Source organism: Misgurnus anguillicaudatus, chromosome 13 (assembly GCF_027580225.2).
Source record: "Misgurnus anguillicaudatus chromosome 13, ASM2758022v2, whole genome shotgun sequence".
NCBI lineage: Eukaryota > Metazoa > Chordata > Actinopteri > Cypriniformes > Cobitidae > Misgurnus > Misgurnus anguillicaudatus.
The window spans coordinates 21,608,395-21,628,764 of record NC_073349.2 but is presented as its reverse complement, the minus strand read 5'-3'; the positions used below and the strand labels follow the sequence as shown (position 1 = coordinate 21,628,764).

At 39.4% G+C, this 20,370-nt stretch overlaps 1 protein-coding gene across 2 annotated transcripts in view; it reads left to right on the top strand.

The window, feature by feature from the left end:
• ube4b (ubiquitination factor E4B, UFD2 homolog (S. cerevisiae)) overlaps positions 1-20,370 on the top strand; it is a 29,194-nt gene that overhangs the window by 4,907 nt on the left and 3,917 nt on the right. Inside the window, exons 3-25 of one of the 2 annotated variants that reach the window (XM_073875381.1) lie at positions 285-420; positions 618-705; positions 2,427-2,571; positions 2,653-2,878; positions 3,177-3,581; positions 3,830-3,931; positions 5,651-5,780; positions 7,403-7,503; positions 7,758-7,872; positions 8,235-8,318; positions 12,075-12,131; positions 12,240-12,356; positions 12,463-12,562; positions 14,821-14,933; positions 15,096-15,294; positions 15,488-15,626; positions 16,706-16,805; positions 18,242-18,369; positions 18,461-18,559; positions 18,672-18,907; positions 18,991-19,117; positions 19,270-19,414; positions 19,593-19,727. In XM_073875381.1, coding sequence (XP_073731482.1) covers positions 285-420; positions 618-705; positions 2,427-2,571; positions 2,653-2,878; positions 3,177-3,581; positions 3,830-3,931; positions 5,651-5,780; positions 7,403-7,503; positions 7,758-7,872; positions 8,235-8,318; positions 12,075-12,131; positions 12,240-12,356; positions 12,463-12,562; positions 14,821-14,933; positions 15,096-15,294; positions 15,488-15,626; positions 16,706-16,805; positions 18,242-18,369; positions 18,461-18,559; positions 18,672-18,907; positions 18,991-19,117; positions 19,270-19,414; positions 19,593-19,727 — 3,227 coding nt within the window. The remainder of the gene's footprint in view (positions 1-284; positions 421-617; positions 706-2,426; positions 2,572-2,652; positions 2,879-3,176; positions 3,582-3,829; positions 3,932-5,650; positions 5,781-7,402; positions 7,504-7,757; positions 7,873-8,234; positions 8,319-12,074; positions 12,132-12,239; positions 12,357-12,462; positions 12,563-14,820; positions 14,934-15,095; positions 15,295-15,487; positions 15,627-16,705; positions 16,806-18,241; positions 18,370-18,460; positions 18,560-18,671; positions 18,908-18,990; positions 19,118-19,269; positions 19,415-19,592; positions 19,728-20,370) is intronic. The other variant, XM_073875382.1, reaches the window with a different exon arrangement.

Genomic DNA, 20,370 nt, shown 5'->3' with positions numbered 1-20,370 from the left:
GCTTGATTCAGACTCAGCCTTAGCTATCAATTTTTTTACTTTAAGATACAAATTTGACAACACTGTTAACTTGCAAAATCCATTCTTTTATACGATTTTGTGTTCACATTTGTTTTTTGACTAAACATTTGCTATGTTTGTTAACGCTGCACAAAAGTTTCCGAAAGGTTTTCTTGAACTCATTTACTGCTTGCTCAATGTTTTCCATGATGCAGTGCAAGCAGAGTGTTTTTAAAGAAGATACAGGACTTATGTTTTTCCTTTTGTGCTGTCCATTACCGCAGGGGTTGCTTACCGCAGTCAGAGCAGCGAGGGGGTCAGCTCTCTCTCCAGCTCACCATCTAACAGCCTGGAGACGCAGTCCCAATCTTTGTCCCGCTCTCAAAGCATGGACATTGACACAGCTTCCTGCGAGAAGAGGTGAGACATCTGTGAACCTTTGAGACTGGGACACATGAAACTCTATTAGAGATGAAGTATTTGTCTCACACACTGAATGCCAGATGTCTCATTGTAAATAGACTTCAGAAACTGCATATTGTCTCATTGGCTGCAAAAAATATAAGCATTGTTAAATGATAGAGGATTGAATTAGATGTTATCTTTGGGATCTTCAGCATGTCCCAGGTTGATGTGGACTCAGGAATAGAGAACATGGAGGTGGAAGACAGTGACCGCAGAGAGAAAAGAAACTTGGCTGACAAGGTAACCAAGCAGTACAGCTTGACTAAACCAAGCCATCACAATATATAATTTACATAATTTTGCCGTACATTGTGACATTATCTCAATCTAAACCTCTTTAAGGTGGTACCAAAGCCACTTCTTGGTGTCTTTTATTTTATTTTACGATTACTTTACAATAATGACATCCTTGTACTTAAAAAAAACAGCAACAAACACATAAAAAAGGACAAAAAAATACTGATTTGAGCTTGCATTTCATTAGCCCCATTTGGACGGTATAGTTTTACAGGGGGACCTCTGAGGAAAATCATGCTTCTCAGAGGTCCTCTGTGTTTTTAATCCCTTCTGGATCGGCCATGTCTGTTTTTTTCTTTCACGCCCTCCATAAAAATTCCAGAGCAATTTACCTACTGTTTTTCCGCGGAACTCTGAGGTCTTCTGAGAAATTTAATCCCATCCGGATGTGAAGGTCTTACTAATACGCGTATATTGTACTTCCTGCGTCCCATTCATTCAGATATGGATGTTTTTTCCATTCGGCGGAATACAATAATTGAATCAAGACGAGACAAATTTAATATACTGTTAAGACTTATGTTTGCCCACTACGGAATTGTAATGTTAAAGGAACACTGCACTTAAAAAAAATGCTAATTTTCCAGCTCCCCTAGAGTTAAACATTTGGTTTTTACTGTTTTGGAATCCATTCAGCTGATCTCCGGGTCTGGCGCTAGCACTTTTAGCATCGCTTAGCATAATTCATTGAATCTGATTAGACCATTATAGCATCACGTTAAAAAATAACCAAAGAGTTTCAATATTTTTCCTATTTGAAACTTGACTCTTCAGTATTTACATTATGTACTAAGACCAACAGAAAATTAAAGGCGGAGTCCACGATGTTTGAAAGCCAATGTTGATATTTGAAATCACCCAAACAAACACGCTCCTACCCCAATAGAATCTGGACCTTCTGTTGATAGACCCGCCCCACACATACACAACCCGGCATTTGATTTGATTTGATTGGCTATAAGTGTGTTTTGGGAGTCGGCCCGTCTCCTTTTCCAACGCGTTTTTCAAACATCGTGGACTCCGCCTTTGAAAGTTATTACGCAGATATTACGCAGTCTCCGAAAATAGTCCCCTGCTAATGAAAGTTACCAAGTGGACTATTTTCGGGTGTGTATCACTACACCTTCTGCAGCTAGTTATATAAAACACGTAGGTTACTTTAGTAGGATTTTTTATAAGTTATTTTGAAGGTGGTCACACACCAGACACGCAACTTAGCTCCTGCCAGGGCCGCGTCAAGTCGCGTCTGAGACAACTTGTATTGTACACCGGAAGTGCACATTAAATAGCATGAGCTTAGTCAGAAAGCGTCTACTTCAAAATGCTAAATATACATTAGCAGCCAATGTTAATCGCTAACGATTTGGGGCAAATATGATGTCATGTTAAACTTTGTGAGTGGCGTTCTGTGGCGCGACAGGGATTTGAGCAACTATCTGTCGGCGCCGGTGTGCGAATACTCATAGAAAACAATGTGTTGAGCTGCGCGTCCGTTGTGCGACCGCCTTAAGACTCATCCGAATCGGTACATAAAATCACAGATGTTTTTGGAAAACTAATCCTGTCCGAATAGTGCTATTGCCTCATTTTCATTGCAAAATAATATTTGACTGCTCCAAGCTATGATCATTGTCACTGATGATCATTGATGTTATAACTTTCAGGACTCCTTATCTAATCCTGACGTCTCTGAAGAGCAGGCTTTGCAGCTCATATGTAAGATCTTGCGTGTTTCCTGGAAGGAGCAAGACCATGATGTCATCTTCCTTCCTTCACTTGCTGCTGAATTTCAGAAGAATCCTAGAGATGGTATAAAGTTACAGAGAATTATGTGAGGGTATGGGGTTAAATGTCATTTCTGTAATTAAAGTACAATTCTCCATCTTGTAGTTTACTCTGACTTCAAAGACCTGATTGGCCAGATTTTAATGGAGGCTCTTATGATGTCCACCCGTACGCGTGACTGTAACCCCTTCGCCAGCTTGACCGCCACATCTCAGCCAATTACTGCTGCCAGATCCCCGAACCGTCACCTGACTCTCGTCCCGCCCTCCAGCCAGAGCGACAGTCCCATGATGCCCTGCGCAGGTTCATTCGGTGCCAGCTCTCTGTCCAGGCAAGTGTGATAAATGGGAAATTTACACCAAAATGTCCTTTTAATAAGAACATATTCACATTCAACTTCATCTCACATTCCCAAATGTATTATCTTATTTCTTATTTGCTGTTTCTTTGTTTCCATCTGAATGGACTACTAGCTTGTTATACACTGTATACTTCCTACGTAAATTAGCATACCGTGCACAACACGCATACCATATGCTGCATCAATAGTAATACTAGTATGTTATTCCAAACGAATCCAATATACTGTATCAGTATGTCATAATATGTGCCATCCCTGTTGTTTTCAGTCTTTACGGGTGTAGCCCAAACCCTCTAGCTCCAAGCTCTGCCAGAATGAGTGCCCAATCTGCCCCACCGGCTCCTCCAACCCCTTCTACAGCAGCCTCTCTGGTTCCCCCCAGTCCTCCAGTCTCTCGCCCTCCCACCACCCTCCCATCTATACCTCCAACTGCCCCTGTGCCCATCTCTCAGAGGTACAGGCCGTACACCCTTAGCCCCTCTATTCCCACAAGCCCAAACCCCAGATCCGTCCCATCAGGTATGCTTACGCCCCCGTCAACCTCAGGTATGCCATCTAGCCCCTCCTCCCGACACAGTGCCAATCAAAGCTCCTCCGTGCCGTTACCCCTCCCACCCAGCTCCCCAACCACTGTGGCCAGAAGAACTGCGCTAGCTGCTCAGATGCCCTCTAGGTACCTTTTCACTCTGTTAGATGTGAAGTTGTGCCCACTTAATGTAAAAGCATTGAATTAGCATGCCTAATATGACAATATATAAGGATGTGCGTGTGTGTCATAAAAATAAATTTAATTGTAAGACTTTTCAAGCTTAGCATGACCTTGAAAATCCATTGTGTGTTTGTTCAGTCCATTTTAGTCTTGTGTTTATATATTCCATTCTCAAACACTTCTTTCCTTTCATCGCACCACGGCCACACCAGTCCTTTCTCCCTCCTCTTCTTCAACTTGTCCGACCTGTCTCAGGACAGCAGTGATGAAGAACCAGAGGAGGAGGATTTTTCTGCGGTTCAGTTTGGGTCCAGGTACCTGTGCCAACGTGTGTTGCATGCTTCAACGTGTCGCCTGGCCACTAACAGCAGTCCGCCGCACCCATCATCGGCACAGGAACGCTCAAAAGAATAAGCTCAATGTAGTCTGGATGGGGAAGTTTGATTATCTCATCTCAGATGGGAATCAGCATTTCACTCTTTTGTGGACGGCTTTTGCATGGAATCCTGTCAATTCCACGAAGATTTTTAAATCTTTGCAGCAGAAACCGACCTTCAAACTCTCTTGCAGGATAAGTGTGCTACCGGATATCTGTGTTTTTATGTACTGACTGTCAAGCATTCAGATTATGCTGGTTAAGGAGGTTTGCTAGCTGACTTGTTTAACCAAACTAATAAGAGAGTCAGAAGCGTGCTGTGGAGTGTTTGCTCACACTAGAGTCCACTAACGCATGCCGTCTCATGACCAAACATCTGCAGGAGGGATGGAGAGAGAGGCCTGCTTTTGATCTTTTTAATCAATTTTATTTTTACTTTTCGGTCTCCTTTTTTGGCCTCAACGTGACGGGATGTTTATTGGTCTCCAGATCTCATTTATTGAAAGCTTCTGCTTTTGTTTACATGATAACATGCCAAGACGTGATCAGTTTATTTGATCACCAAACACTGCTTGCGTTATTGGTTGAGTGTGTTCTAACCATTACTCTAAAGTATATTTTTAGCAATATGACCCAGTCTTAATGACAGATTTTAAATATTGTATTTTGACAATGCCTTGATTTTTCATTCAATTAAAATTGTCATCGATTTCGTTAAATATTTCTTAAAAAGTTAATCCATCTGCTTCAGTGAATCTGTTTTAAAACACTGATTCGTGATTTTGTTTGTGCCATCACTTACATTGTTTATGAAATCTGCATTGCTTTTTTGTAGTATTAAGGGTCTCAAATCTATCATTAGTTTTTTTTTTTAGGTTTAAACACTTGCCCAGATAAAATATAAAATTAAACTCAAAGCAAGGCTTTGAACCGGTTCATGGAACGAAAACGAAAACCAGAAACTTTTGATGTTTTACAAGCAACAGAAACGAAACCGGAAACTTTCAAAAAAGAAATGTTCCGGAACAGAAACGTTTATTTAAAATAATGGTAACCGGTTAATAACGTTATTTTTTTCGTTCTTTGACAAGATTTCTGTGCAATACTTGGTTGAATGTGTCCGGTCCAACTCCGCCCTTCAAAGATCAGAACTCTTGATGTATAAACTTGAGAGAGAGAGTTGCGCTACTGTGTCTCATACTGTAGTCCATTAAAATACATTTGGTGAATAAAGCACTGCAAAACAACGTAATTTTCACTTTATGTGGAGGGACATAAAGAGTGTTTATGCTGCATCTTCTTCCCAAAGCGCCGTTTGGAATTCGTCCTCTGTCTATGTGTGTGCGTGTGTTTAAGTGCACTCAACAAATGTAGGCATGTCAGAATTACAGTTATGCTGCTTACATAATGTCGCCTTTTTAATGTTTGATGACAAGATAGAAACTTAAATAAAATAATGTAGACTAATAATTTAAGTTTAATGTCCTAATGATCAGAAACTCTAGACATTCTCCTGAGCGGTGAAGCAGTGTGGTTGTGGTTATACTTTTGAAACCTCCAAGTGTGTAAATCCCTTTTAGAAGGGCGTTTCTTAATATTCTTAAAAATATTTTAAAAAATCCCCTCTCTCTCTATCTCGCTCTCTCTCTCTCTATAGTGTGGGTGCAACTGGAGGGGGCATGGTCGGTGACCGCTTTACCATGGAGTCCTGTAAAGAGACTGAGATGTTGAACTACCTCATCGAGCGCTTTGACAGTGTTGGTATGGAGGAGAGGAAAGCCCCAAAGGTAGCTGCTGATAATTCTGTATAATTAAATACAGCCATGGAAAAAGTTAAAGGGTTAGTTCACCCAAAAATGAAAATAATGTTATACTCACCCTCATGTCGTTGCAAACTCGTAAGACCTCCATTCATCTTTGGAACACAGTTTAAGATGTTTTAGATTTAGTCTGAGAGCTTTCTGACCCTCCATTGAAAATCTATGTACGATATACTGTCCATGTCCAGTAAGGTATTAAAAACATCATCAAAGAAGTCCATGTGACATCAGTGGGTCAGTTAGAATGTGTTGAAGCATCGAAAATACATTTTGGTCCAAAAATACCAATAATTTCGACTTTATTCAGCATTGTTTTCTTTTCCGGTTCTGTTGTCAAGCGCATGCGTGAGACAAAAGTCACGTGACTGCAGTGACGCGGATGACGTGTTATCCTCGGATATGTTTGCGAAGTGTTTTTTTCCAAACTTGCACCATGCGTCTCCCTCAGACTGTAAACGAAGGTCGGGCACACAAAAAAACGAACAGCTGGGGTGCACCAGATAACACGTCAGCCGTGTCACTGCAGTCACGTGACTTCAGTCTCGTGCACGTGGTTCACAACAGACCCGGAATAAAAGACAATGCTGAATAAAGTTGTTATTTTTGGACCAAAATGTATTTTCGATGCTTCAACACATTCTAACTGACCCACTGATGTTACATGGACTACTTTGATGATGTTTTTATTACCTTTCTGGACATGGACAGTAAACCGTGCATAGAATTTTGATGGGGGGTCAGCAAGCTCTCGGACTAAATATAAAACATCTTAAACTGTGTACCGAAGAGGTCTTACGAGTTTGGAACGACATGAGGGTGAGTCATTAATGACATTATCTTCATTTTTGGGTAAACTATCCCTTTAAGAAACCACTCAAGATTTGGCTTTAATTATTATTTCTCTCTGTATTGTGACCATTTTCGGCCCAGTGTCTGTTGAATTCCAACAAAAGCAAACCTTAGGAGTGAGATAAAGTCACCCAACAGCAATATAAAAGACTGAGCATGATAGGACACATGGAAATTAAATAGCAGGGTTATTCCATCAAATATTCAGTTTTTAAATTGTGCCTAAAATACATGTAAAATATTTGCATTGTGTGTTGATTAAAAATGAATATAAACTTTTTAAGATCTAAAAAACATTGCATCTTTTTGTTAGTTTGCCTGGTTTCAGCTTTCTGCAAAAAACAACAACAAAAACAACATTATTTTTATTAGAAATTTGGAAGAAATGTTGACAGAATTTAACAAAATTGATTGTTTTACTTAAACAAATACCTATTAATAATACATTTAGAAAACCTTTTTCATGGCTGTATACAGAATAATACAGTTCAATATGTGTTCAGTGTCACAATGTATAATAGCATTGCTTTTAAATCTCTTGTAGTTCCTGCATAGTGTGAATGATAAGTTGTTTATCGAGACAGTTGTCAGTAGGCCAGAGGAGAGGCAGAAATGTGAAAGTAAAAGCAAAAAACATCTCCAAGCACAGGGAAATTCCCTGAGTGGCTTGGCCGGCTTCAAAATTGTTTGTGTTGTCATTGTAAGTGTCTCATTGTAGGTGTTATGTTATACTGTTTCAGGTGTGCAGCCAACCAGTTGTCAGTCAGCTGCTGAGCAACATACGTTCCCAGTGTATTTCCCACGCTGCACTTGTGCTTCAAGGTGCCCTCACGCAACCCAGGTCAGTAAAGAGAGAAATTGCAGATTATAAACAAACTTTAAAGGGATAGTTTACCCCAAAATTATGTTATTTAGTCACCCTTATGTTGCTACAAACCTTTATAATCTTCTTCGTTTTGATGAACATGAAGGAAGATATTTTGCTAAACGGTTTTTGAGTGCACAATTTAAAATCGGCATGAAAGTAATCAACTAATTTTGCACTTATTGTTTAGGTCCTAAAGTATAATGCACAATTTCCTTTCAATCAATCAGGGCCCCACTACAGCCCTCCCTGCTGGTTCCCTACATGCTGTGCCGGAACCTTCCATACGGCTTTATCCAGGAGCTGGTACGCATGACTCACCAGGAGGAGGATGTGTTTAAACAGGTGGGGGTTGCAGCAGATTATAGAAATATGTGATATTAAACGTGTTTCTAGGTGGGAAAGACAGTTCTGCATTCAAAGAATGTTTATTTATATATAGATCATGTAGTATATTTAGACACACTTAATGTATGTTAATGGAGTCGCTTTGGACAAAAGCATCTGCTAAATGACTAAATATAATATTAGACCTATAAGTTGCCTAAATGCATTTTAGGGCCACTGTCTATTAGCATCCATCTTTCATAACACAACAGCTCTGCAGATGACAGGTTTTTTAAGGAATAAGTCATTGCCTGCCAGTATAATGACAAATATATCCCAAAACAAGTTTGTTATTATGATCAGTGCTGTTGTTCTTTCAGATCTTCGTTCCTATTCTTCAAGGGCTTGCTCAAGCTTCAAGAGAGTGTTCATTTGACTGTGACAACTTCAAGTATCCTCTGATGGTAAGAGACTGCATGCTGTGCTATTGAAAACATACTGAGATATGAGGTTTAATCAGACCAAATGCAGCCTGTAGAATTATGGCTGTTAAATGGGATGTTCCTGTTCATTAAGGCTGATGTATACTCTACACCATAGTCTGTATGCCATCAGCTACTCATCGGATTTCACGTACTTCGGTATCGTATCTGCATCTGTGTGCATTTATACATGCAGAGCACTAGTAGGCAGTGGCCATTAGGGATGCACCGAATACTCGGCGACCGAAAATGGCCCAAAAGAGCATTTTCGGTTTTCGGCCAAAATACTTTTATAACCGAAAACTACGGTATCTGCGGTGTGGACGTATTTAACCACAAACAGGCACTAAAGTGAGCAGCTTTCTGTACACGCATGCGGTTGAATATGTCCGGTCCAGCTCCAGTCAGACGTGATCATCCCCTTTAAAGATCAGAACTCTTTATGTGTAAACTTTAGATTTTAGAGTTGCGCTACTGTGTCTCATACTGTTGTCCATTAACATACATTTGGCGAATAAAGCAATGAAAAACAACGTAACGTTTTACGTGAAGTGACTGCGCTTTTATGTATATGCTGCGCTGTTTGGAATTGGCCCTCTGTCTCTGTGTGCATGCGCGTTTAAGTGCACTCAGTAGTGCATACACGATGAGACGCGTTTCAAAAAGCTAGCGAACATAAAATCTTTCTGTTCTTGACAGGGCACATACAAACAAAATGATCTCCACAGTATTCTTTTTCTAATAAAACATTTATTTATGTCTTAAGTGAATGTATAGATTACAGTCAGAAACCAGTCTGTGCTTATTTAAAGAGACAGTAACCTCAATTAACCTACTTAAGTCTGTGTCATTAATGTTAATCAAACAACCCAAGACAAAGAGAAAATCACTTCTGTAGCTCTAAAAATAATAATAATTATATTTAATTTATACAATCAAGACAGTGTTATAATTCATTTAATTCAATTTCTGTACCTAATGCTAATTTCAGACCTTACTTAATGTAAATGTTTGCAATTTCTTTATTTGTTATTAGATTTTTCCCACCCCTTTTTTGCTGATCCAAAAAAAATTCGATCTGTGCCCCAAAAACTGTAATGTGATCCGAACCATGAGTTTTGTGATCCATCACAACCCTAGTAAAGTTAGTACACCGTGATGGGCATAAATGTAGAGGTACTAATAATTGGCATAAAAATTTCTTTCGGCGTTTTAGTTTTCGGCCTTGGTTTCCTCTTTTGGTTTTCGGTTTCGGCCAAGAATTTTCATTTTGGTGCATCCCTAGTAAGGGATGCTCCGATCGATTGGCCGATAATGCTTGCTATGTTTCTCAATGAATTACGGTGAAATGTCGCTACATCCAAAAGCCAGGGGGCGCTCTCTTGCAGAAACTCAAAATGCGCTGTAGACGAAGAACAAAACACACGCAGCTGTGATGACACGCAGCTCCATGAAATGGCTGAAGGATATATTTATATTGCTGTTCTTCAAACCTTTTCAGGTATTTTCATGATAATAAAGAATATGTTTAATAATTATGTTTGACGAGTGTTGCTTTTTCAAATGCATGTTATAAACGACTCAAAACTAACAGTGATTTTAGATTAATAAGGACTTACTGATCAAAAGCCGTAGTACATGAAATAGCTGTAATAAGATTGTCTGTCCGATTCAGAATAGTGATCTGCAATGTATTATTAGTGGAGATCGGCATTGATCGGAGCATCCCTAATCCCTAGTGTCCGTGGGCATGTTACTGTTCTAACCTATAGTATCAAGGCAAAAACTGAAGAAAAGGCAGCTTGTCGTGTACATTTAAAGTTGTTAAATATCACTCCTTAACTTGGTCTTTGTTTTTAGTGTCGTGAGTGGAAATGCAATGCAATATATTGCACTTTTTTTACATGAGGAAGGGGTTCTTGCAGACCAATCACGACACTTGAGGTCTGCATAAAATGTACGCATTGTTGGAGAGTTGCACTACTCGTAGCAATGGCGTAGGTCTGACGAAGCAGGATAAATGAGCCCTTAGCGTTTAAGCCCTGTAACTTTGCAAAAATGTCTCTTGTTGTTTGGGGATGTATTTTTTTTTCGTTTTTTCGAAGGAAAAGGTTTAGCAGACTTTCCAGAAATGCGCTATGGTCAAGCTTAGGCATTTCAACTTCATTCGTTTATTTTATAATTTAACATGTTTTCTTAATTTTTAAAGGAATATTCAATTTTCTTAAAAGAAAAATCCAGATAATTTACTCACCACCATGTCATCCAAAATGTTGATGTCTTTCTTTGTTCAGTCCAGAAGAAATTATGTTTTTTGAGAAAAACATTGCAGGATTTTTCTCATTTTAATGGACTTTAATAGACACCTACAAATTAATACTTAACTCAACACTTAACAGTTCTTTCAACGGAGTTTCAAAGGACCACAAACACTCCCAAACAAGGCACAAGGGTCCCGTCCAGCGAAACGACCGTCATTTTTGACAAAAATAAAAATATGTACTTTTAAACCACAACTTTTCGTCTAGGTCCGGTTCAGCGCGACCTAACGTAATTGCGTAGTGACGTAGGGAGGTCACGTGTTTCATATATAAAACGCACATTTGCGGACCATTTTAAACAATAAACTGACACAAAGACATTAATTAGTATCAGTTGACATGCAACAACGTTGGAACGGTCCTCTTTCTCAACACTTGTAAACACTGGGGCGGAGTTTCGCATTCGTCCTCTGTGACCTCTTGACGTCATGACGTATTGCGTGGGGTCAGCTGGTGCATCACGACCGGATCTACACGACGAGACGTTGTGCTTTAAAAGTGTATATTTGTTATTTTTATTGTCAATAATGACAATCGTTTTGCTAGATAAGACCCTTATGCCTCGTTTGGGATTGTTTAAAGTCCTTTTAAGTGTTAAGTGTTAAGTATTACATTTTGGGCTCTATTAAAGTTCATTAAAATGAGAAAAATCCTGCAATGTTTTCCTCAAAAAACATAATTTGTTCTCGACTGAACAAAGAAAGACATCAACATTTTGGATGACATGGTGGTGAGAAATTATCTGGATTTTTCTTTTAAGAAAATGGACTAATCCTTTAATATTGTTAGTAAGGGATAATGTATAGGCAGCAGGTTGTTATCGCAGAAATAAGTCTCGACAGTGTGATTAGGACCTGATGCGAAGCGTCTATTTACCTCATATGTAAGATAAGAAACATTAAATATTGTTTGGAAAGGCTAATTTTTAACCAAAGCAGATCTTCCATGATTAAAACCCATTTACTTTCAGTTTTAAGATAAGACAAGATGTTCAAATGTAATGAACACACTATTTGGTTTAATATTTTTTTAAATATAATGTCAAATGTCTTATCAAAAGATTTATAATTTATTTTTATGTTAAACTTTACCTGTCAAAATGATATGCAGCATCCGAGTTACTGTGTTATAAGTTTTGAGCGGTTATCTGGAAATAACAAACCTGCAAATGTCACGACTGGCCAACCAGAATCAAGCATTCCAGCGAGCCATGCAATAATATAAAACACTAATATCCAATAAATTGAAAAGAAATCTTAAATCTTTAAAAGTCGTTTAAACACCAATAAATTAGGTTGACATGAAAATGTACATTATAACAAGTTTAAGACGCAGATATATTTCCACAGCAGACTGCTCTTCTCTATTTTTCACAAGCTTTATTTATATCTCTAACTGATGTTTCATTGTTTTACAGGCTTTAGCTGAGCTTTGTGAAATCAAGTTTGGGAAGACTCACCCCATATGCAGTTTGGTAGGTTTTTGCAGGAGCTCACGAAAAATTCAAGGCACTCAGGTTTACGGAGGTTGCTGTTAATAATCTTAAGTCACACCTGTGATATGTGTTTTTGTGTATTTTTAGATGACCTCTCTGCCATTATGGTGTCCTGACCCTCTCAGTCCTGGTACAGGAAGAGAAATTCAAAGACTCTCCTTCCTCGGATCTTTCTTTAGTCTCTCTGTGTTCGCAGAGGATGACGTAAGTCATTACACTAATGAGACAAATCAGACCAATGTTATGTAAATACAACATTAATGAACAATGATGGAACAAAGTGCTTTATTTTTGTTCTTCTGTTCCTTAGACTAAAGTGGGAGACAAGTACTTTTCAGGCCCTGCCATAACTATGGAGAACACTCGTGTGGTCAGCCAGACGCTTCAGCACTATCTGGAGTCTGCCAGGGTGAGATATAACCACATCAAATGCTTATAGGTTTATATTAATCTGAGGATTTTTTAGAGCAGGACTACAAGAAAAAGGGTCTTTGTGTGTTTAATATTTTACTTTATTGCAGTGGTCTTCACAATTTTTTTTCATGAGAGCCACACTGATAGGTCAATAGGAGAGCCACCTTTACGGCAAAGTAAGCAATAAATACAAGGGCGAATCATTTATTATCATTTACCAGACACATCTGTAGACCTAATTGAGACGAGATGATTTCCCTTAATGACAAAAACTGGATTTTAATGCTAAGCATTCTTATAATACGAGTATGCAGTGACCCCCAAACCACTAGGGGGCCACCTTTCCCTTAAAGGTGCAGTGTGTAAATTTTTGCGGCATCTAGTGGTGAGGTTGTGAATTGCAACCAACGGCTCAGTCCACTGTTCACCTCTTGCTTTTGAAACACATAGAGAAGCTACAGTAGCCGCCACCGGACAAACATGTCATCGTTGGAGACAACTTAGTAAAAAAGTTTGTCTGTTAAGGGCTTCTGTAGAAACATGACTGCACAAAATGGTGGCTTCCATGTAAGGGGACCCTCTATGTATGTAGATAAAACGTCTCATTCTAAGGCAATAAACACACAATGGTTCATTATGAAAGGTATTTATACACCACTGATAATTTAGTTTTGTATATTATTTTGCATTTTTGTCAAGAGATCCTTCTAAAAATTACACACTGTACCTTGTAATTTATGCAGTGCTGCACAGAACGATTGGCGAGTGACATTACTGTGCCGCGAGAGCAATTCGAAAGCATAACAAGCAGTCTGATCTCACGGTACTTTGATGTCATACGACAATCGCTCTGTGCAAGCGCGACATGCTTATCGACATGCGTCTTGATATAATGGGTATGGTTTTCTAACAAAGTTAGCATCCAGAGCAGAAAAGACAGAAAAAGGGTATGCCTGCTTGATCATATCACCGTATTATTAACTGCCATGCGAGCAAAAATTAAAGCTTGCCGAGACGCGCTATGAGTAACACTGCTCTATTGGATGCTTTCTAATGCTGCGTTCAGACCAGCTGCGCTAGAGGCGTCAAGCGCGAGTCATTTCAATGTTAAGTCAATATAAAGACGCGTTGACGCGTGTCTGGAGGTCTCGCAATGCAAATGAGGCATTTGGCACAGCGCGGTAGACACGATTCCGCCTCATTCAGAAAATTTAAACAGTTATTATTAAAATCACATTTATTTTCTTTTAATTGATATTTTAAATTCATGTATCTTTGATTTTTGTTTTCTCATTTCTATGTAAAGCACTTTGAATGACCTTTGTGTATGAAATGTGCTATACAAATAAACTTGCCTGGCTTGCCTTGCCTTCACGCGAATGGCGCGAAATGAGCGTTGCCGCGGGAAACACGCGAGTTGAAAATTTTGAACTTTGGAGGAAAAACGTGCCGCGCTGACCAATCAAGGGCTTGTTCTAGTAGTGACGTGATTACAGGAAGTGAGCGGAGTTGCAGAAGGCCCTCCCATGACGCGAATATCCACGTGAATGTCTCGATGACTAGAATTTCACGCGTGAATGAAGCGAGTAGACTCAAAATGTTCAAGCGGCAAACTAGACGCGGTAGACGTGAATTTGACGCCTCAAACGCGGCTGGTGTGAACCCACGGTAAGGTCTAGATGAAGAAATCATAATGATTTTATTCCATCAGTAATCTAAACTATATGACAATATTATGCCCATTTTTACTAGATGTAATATAAGTCTCAGGTTTGCCTAGAATTTGTCTCTGAAGTTTTAGTTCAAAATACCCTACATATCATTTATTATAGCATGTCCAAAATGCCCTTATTTTGGCGGAAGCAAAAAATTGTCTTTTAATTGTACCATTAAATGCAAATGAGCTACAGATTTCGGTTAAAAATAGATCTGATTTTTGTGAATACGGTCTGAGACAGTATCTTTAGCTGCATTACTTCTACAACGTGCTAACAAACAAATTTAGAAAAGCTTTTGGGAAAATGTACCCAGGCAGTCTTTGGCTGTGGGCGGGGCTTTGTTAGTGTGACATCACAATAACAAGAGAACCAAAATCTAATGAGACAGTTTAAATGGGGATTAAAAATTTTTTTCCATTGTGTAGTGGTTATGTTCACACACTGCCAACACACATTTACATCCAAACATCTTGTGAAAGGATTTTGCATAATATGGGCCCTTTAACATTATATATTTTGTTGTGGCTTTACCAGGGGTGATCTATTTAAAATCCTGCACAACATCTTGCTTAATGGAGAAACAAGAGAAGCAGCTCTGAGCTACATGGCAGCTTTGGTGAACCGTAATGTGAAGAAGGCTCAGATGCAGGTATGTTACGCAAGTCTCTTCCATCTTGGCTAGTTAAATGCAGACAGCTTTAAGCAGCTAAAATATAAGTAAAATGGTTTAAACAGACAATGGAGACTGCATGCGAGCTTGAGAAATGTTGCAATAATTGTGCATTAATAGTTTTCCTCTTTCTTCTTTTAGACCGATGATAAGCTGGTGTCCACAGACGGATTCATGATGAACTTCCTGTGGGTGCTTCAGCAGCTGAGTATGAAGATCAAGCTGGACACGGTGGATCCTCTCTACATCTTCCACCCCAAGTGTCGATTAAACGTCAGCCCAGAAGAAACCAGGCTCAAAGCCACAATGGAGGAGCTGAAGAGTTGGCTCACAGAGATGCGTAAGTGTGGGCTTTTCTCTGTAAAAGATGAATCACGGTGTAGCCTAGTGGTTAAAGATCTATCGTGTCTAACCAAATGGTCGCAGGTGCTCTTGGTGGAGCCACTTAACCCAATAAAAAAGGTTTCCATATAAAAGATGTATGGCATCTGTTTCCAGGACCTCTATTTAACGTTCTTGTTGTTATTCTGCAGATGCCGACTCATCTAAGTTTCCAGAGCCCAAGTTTCCCACTGAGTGTTTCTTCCTCACGCTACACGCACATCACCTGTCCATCCTGCCCTGCTGTCGTCGCTACATACGCAGACTGAGGGCCATACGGGATCTGAACAGGTGAGCCACACAGATGCTTTTTGCAGTGGTAAATCATTGCGTTAGTAGTGCAAAATGTCATGGGATCGAACCCAGGGAGCACATACTGATGAAAATGGATAAAAGTGTCTGCCAATTGTGTAATGACATGTAAATGTTACCAACATGCTTGACTTAAGGTTTCTGTAAAAGATAATGTTGAAAGTTACCATCCGAAGCCTATTTCCAGTTTTGCACTGGGTTTATCTAGGTCACATGGTGTGCTTGTTAGTATCCTACTGAATTGTACAAAGGACAATGGGACACCGTATAGTCCCGTGGGCTTCATATGTAAGGGTCCAAATGTAGATTTTGTCACAGTTTGGCATGAATATGCTTCACTGTGTAGTTTAAGGATAAGAGAACTCTGATGTTTGATTTGTGATTAAATGTTTTATGATTAAAAAAATTAGCTAGTTATTGTGATACTCTGGAATGTGGCGTACATTTTCATTACTTATCGATGATGTCAGATAGCCAGCTGTAGATATGACAGACTGTCATGCTTTCTAAAAAAGCTTTTAATCTCTTTCTGATGAGACAGGTTAATCCGGCTCTGTTCTGTGTCTCGTGATGAAGATGGTTTCTAGGTTGTAGCACCGTTGAAGAGTAGCTTTCGTGTCATATCTTTGTTTGGCTTAATGCCTGAAATAAAAGCTTTTTTATTACTTCTGTGTCCATCACATTAAACTGGACGCCTCTGGATTAGACCACTTAAATTTGTTTATCGGATGCAACATTCCTGGTTAATCACTAGTGACATCTGCAGGTGGCAGGAGTCATAACACTGAGCCAGCATATCAGCCAGAAATACTTGTGGGTTTTTTTTTTGTAATTTTTTATTTAACAACAGTATTAAAAATAATAAAATAAAGTACAATTTACCCATAAATAAATAGAGAAAAATATTTTGACAAAGTGTCTATTCTTCTGAGTTTTGCTGCTTTTTCACTGTTAAACAAAAGTTAAACAAGAGCAAAAGGAAAGTAAGTGCTTATTTAAGATTGTTATAAGTTCAGAAAGTCATTGATCAAATTCCTGAATGTATGTTTGTGGTACAGATCGGTTGAGGAGCTGAAGAACAGTGAGAACCAGTGGAAAGATTCCCCATTGGCCGGTCGTCATCGGGAAATGCTGAAGAGATGTAAAGCACAGCTGAAGGTGAATGCAGAGTCTTTTTCAAGCCAAAACTATCAAACGCCTCTATTAAATATTTTGTATTTATTCATTTAGACTTTCTTGAGCATTTAGTAGCTTTAATGTTTGATTTCAGTCTTTGCCATTTTTTCAGTCTCAGTCTTTTTACAAGATTTAAAGGGACACTCCACTTTTTTTTGGAAATATGCTCATTTTCCAGCTCCACTAGAGTGAAACATTTGATTTTTACTGTTTTGGAATCCATTCAGCTGATCTCCGGGTCTAGTGGTAGCATTTTTAGCATAGTTTAGCATAATCCATTGAATCTGATTAGACCATTAGCATCGCGCTAAAAATACCAAAGAGTTTCGATATTTTTTCTATTTAAAACTTGACTCTTCTGTAGTTACATTGTGTACTAAGACTTACGGAAAATTAAAAGTTGCGATTTGCTAGGCAGATATGGCTAGGAACTATACTCTCATTCTGGCGTAATAATCAAGGACTTTGCTGCTGTATATTACGCAGTACCTGAAAATAGTCCTCTGCTATTGAAAGTAACCAAGGGGACTATTTTCAGGCAGTGCGTAATATCACTACGCCTGCTGCGCGATGCTAATGGTCTGGTCAGATTCGGTGGATTATGCTAAGCTATGGTAGGGGTGGTACCGCCGGACCCGGGGATCGGCTGGATGGATTCCAAAGCGGCAAAAATTAAATGTTTAACTCTAGGGGAGCTTGAAAATGAGGATATTTAAAAAGAGTGGAGTGTCCCTTTAATATATACGTTCCAGGTGTGCCTAGAATGTGTCTGGGAAGTTTTAGCTCAAAGCTCCTTACTGATCATTTTTTATTGTATGTCCAAAATGCCCCTCTTTAGTTGGGAGCAAAAACGAGCTGTTTTCGTGTGTGTACCTTTATTGCAAATAAAAAGAGCCAAAAGAGCTTAGCTTTCAGTTAAAATAGATCTGATTCCTGTGAATACAGTCTGAGAAAATAGTATCTCACAATTGAGATATGGCGAAAAGTGCACAACTTGTTTAGGGTGGAAATTATGGTAATACTGGACTGTCAGTCAGTGGCCGTGGGCGGGGCTTTATTAGTGTGACATCACATTGATACGAGAATCTACATGTCTAATGAGACTGCTTTGGTTTAATGGGGACTAAAGGTGAAGGAGTGGATGGATTTTTATCATTGTGGGGTTGTTGTGTTAACACAATCCCAATACATTTATGTCCATACATCTTGTAAAAGTGGATTTTGCATAACCTTGATATTATTGATATCAAGGTTATATTATGTAGGATGATAAACCATAAATCACACAAAATGACTTTATCTGGGTGTTTACAGGCAGGGGTGCATTTAGCCTTCGAGTCAAAGCTTTAATATGTATTGAACTAAAAAAATTAATATTGCTAAATATTTAAAAATTTTCCGTGTTGTTGTTTTAACAGAAACTGGTACGCTCTAAAGCCTGCGCAGACGCAGGGCTGCTGGACGAGAACCTGCTGCGCAGATGTCTGCAGTTCTTTAGTATGGTCATCCAGCTTATCCTGCGCATGGTGGAGCCCGCCTACCCACAGTCAGTACCCTTACTGACATCATCTCATATATGTTATTTAGGGTCAAGATGACACGCTGTTCTAATTTCCTGTGTTTTTATCTCCATCCAGCGTTAGCCTGCCTCTGAATCCAGAAATTCCCAAAAGCTTTGCAGCACTGCCTGAGTTTTATATTGAAGATGTGGCCGAGTTCCTGCTTTTTATTGTGCAGTAAGTTTAAAGCCATACCATATTCCAGTTCAATATTTATTCAAATGTTCCTTGTGTGTAATCTTCATGTCGGATATGATCCTGCATACTCACTTAGATTTTTGTATCTTAGGTACTTTCCCCAGGTCCTTTTTGAGCCATGCACCGAAGACGTTGTGACCTTCCTGGTGGTCTTCATTTGCAGTCAGAACTACATAAAGAATCCATACTTGATCGCCAAGCTGGTGGAGGTGCTCTTTGTCACCAACCCTGCAGTGCAGCCACGCACCCAGAGGTTCTTCGAGATGATGGAGAACCACCAGCTGTCAATCAATCAGCTCGTGCCCGCCCTCATGAAGTTCTACACAGGTATAGGGAGCCTTTTCTGTTGATCACCAAGGAGACTGGTTTAATCTATGTTTTGGGCTAATTGTTCAAATATATTTTCCTAGATGTGGAGCACACTGGAGCCACTAGTGAGTTTTATGACAAGTTCACCATTCGCTACCACATCAGCACCATATTCAAAAGCCTGTGGCAAAACATTAGCCATCAAGGGACATTTCTGGAGGAGTTCAAGTAAGTGAGCCTCTATTATGAACTGATATATCTAGACAATATTGATTGGATGAAACTTGGCCTTTTTGAGATTGAAGTCCCTTAATCTAATTATGAGATAAGGAGCATCAAAGTTTTGATTTCAGTCATTGATTCTTTCTTTCATTGCGTAGCTCTGGAAAGCAGTTTGTGCGCTACATCAACATGCTGATTAACGATACGACTTTCCTGCTGGATGAGAGTCTGGAGTCTCTGAAACGCATCCATGAGATCCAGGAGGAGATGAAGAACAAAGAGCAGTGGGACCTTCTGCCTAGGGTTAGCAGATATTACAGCCACACCCATTATTTAACTGCCAAGCCTTTTAATTGCATAATCGGTGATGGATGATACATCACAACTCGCCATAAAGACATGCACATCAGGGTTACAAGCAGCAACTTGTTTTTTGTATAAAAGATGATATTAAACAAATGATTGTTTTTCTGATCCTCAGGACCAGCAGCAAAGGCGTCAATCCCAGCTGACTCAGGATGAGCGGGTGTCACGTTCCTACCTGGCTTTAGCCACAGAGACGGTAGACATGTTCCATATCCTCACCAAAAAGGTCCAGAAGCCTTTCCTAAGGCCTGTAAGTACAAAAACAACATGTGAATTAACCACGTAAGATGTCGTAATAAACGTATGTGAGCAATAGCAGGACGGTCAAATAAGCAGGGTTCCCATGAGTCCTTGAAATCCTTGAAAGTTTGTGAATCTGGGGGAAAAATCAAGGCCTTGGAAAGTTACATACATAGAATACAGGTCATTGAAAGTGCTTGAATTTATTTTATGCAAGAAGTTTTCTGGGAAAAAAATCCATATTATTCCCTGTGTAGTGTAGGATAATATCATAAAATTCTTGACTTCTTAACCACACGTGCTAAACTGTTCACTTTAAATGCTTATTATGTCTTCTGTATGCGAATGTTGATTCATACCAAAATGCTTTTTTGCATAATTGTGGTTGACACATGAAAACGTCTTGGGTTACGTATGTAACTGTTGTTCCCTGAGAAGGGAACGAGATGCAGCGTTTCCCTTGCCATACTTCCTACGTCTCTGTAACGCCGTCTTTGGCAATATTTCAGATAGCAATATACTTCCTGTTTCCCGCGTCACCCTGTCTTTGTCGTTAAGCCTCACCATTGATTGAATTTGATATACACATTCAGATGCACTTACCCCTGGAGGCGTCCCCAAAGTGTCACCGTGTGACGCAGCATGAGTTCCCA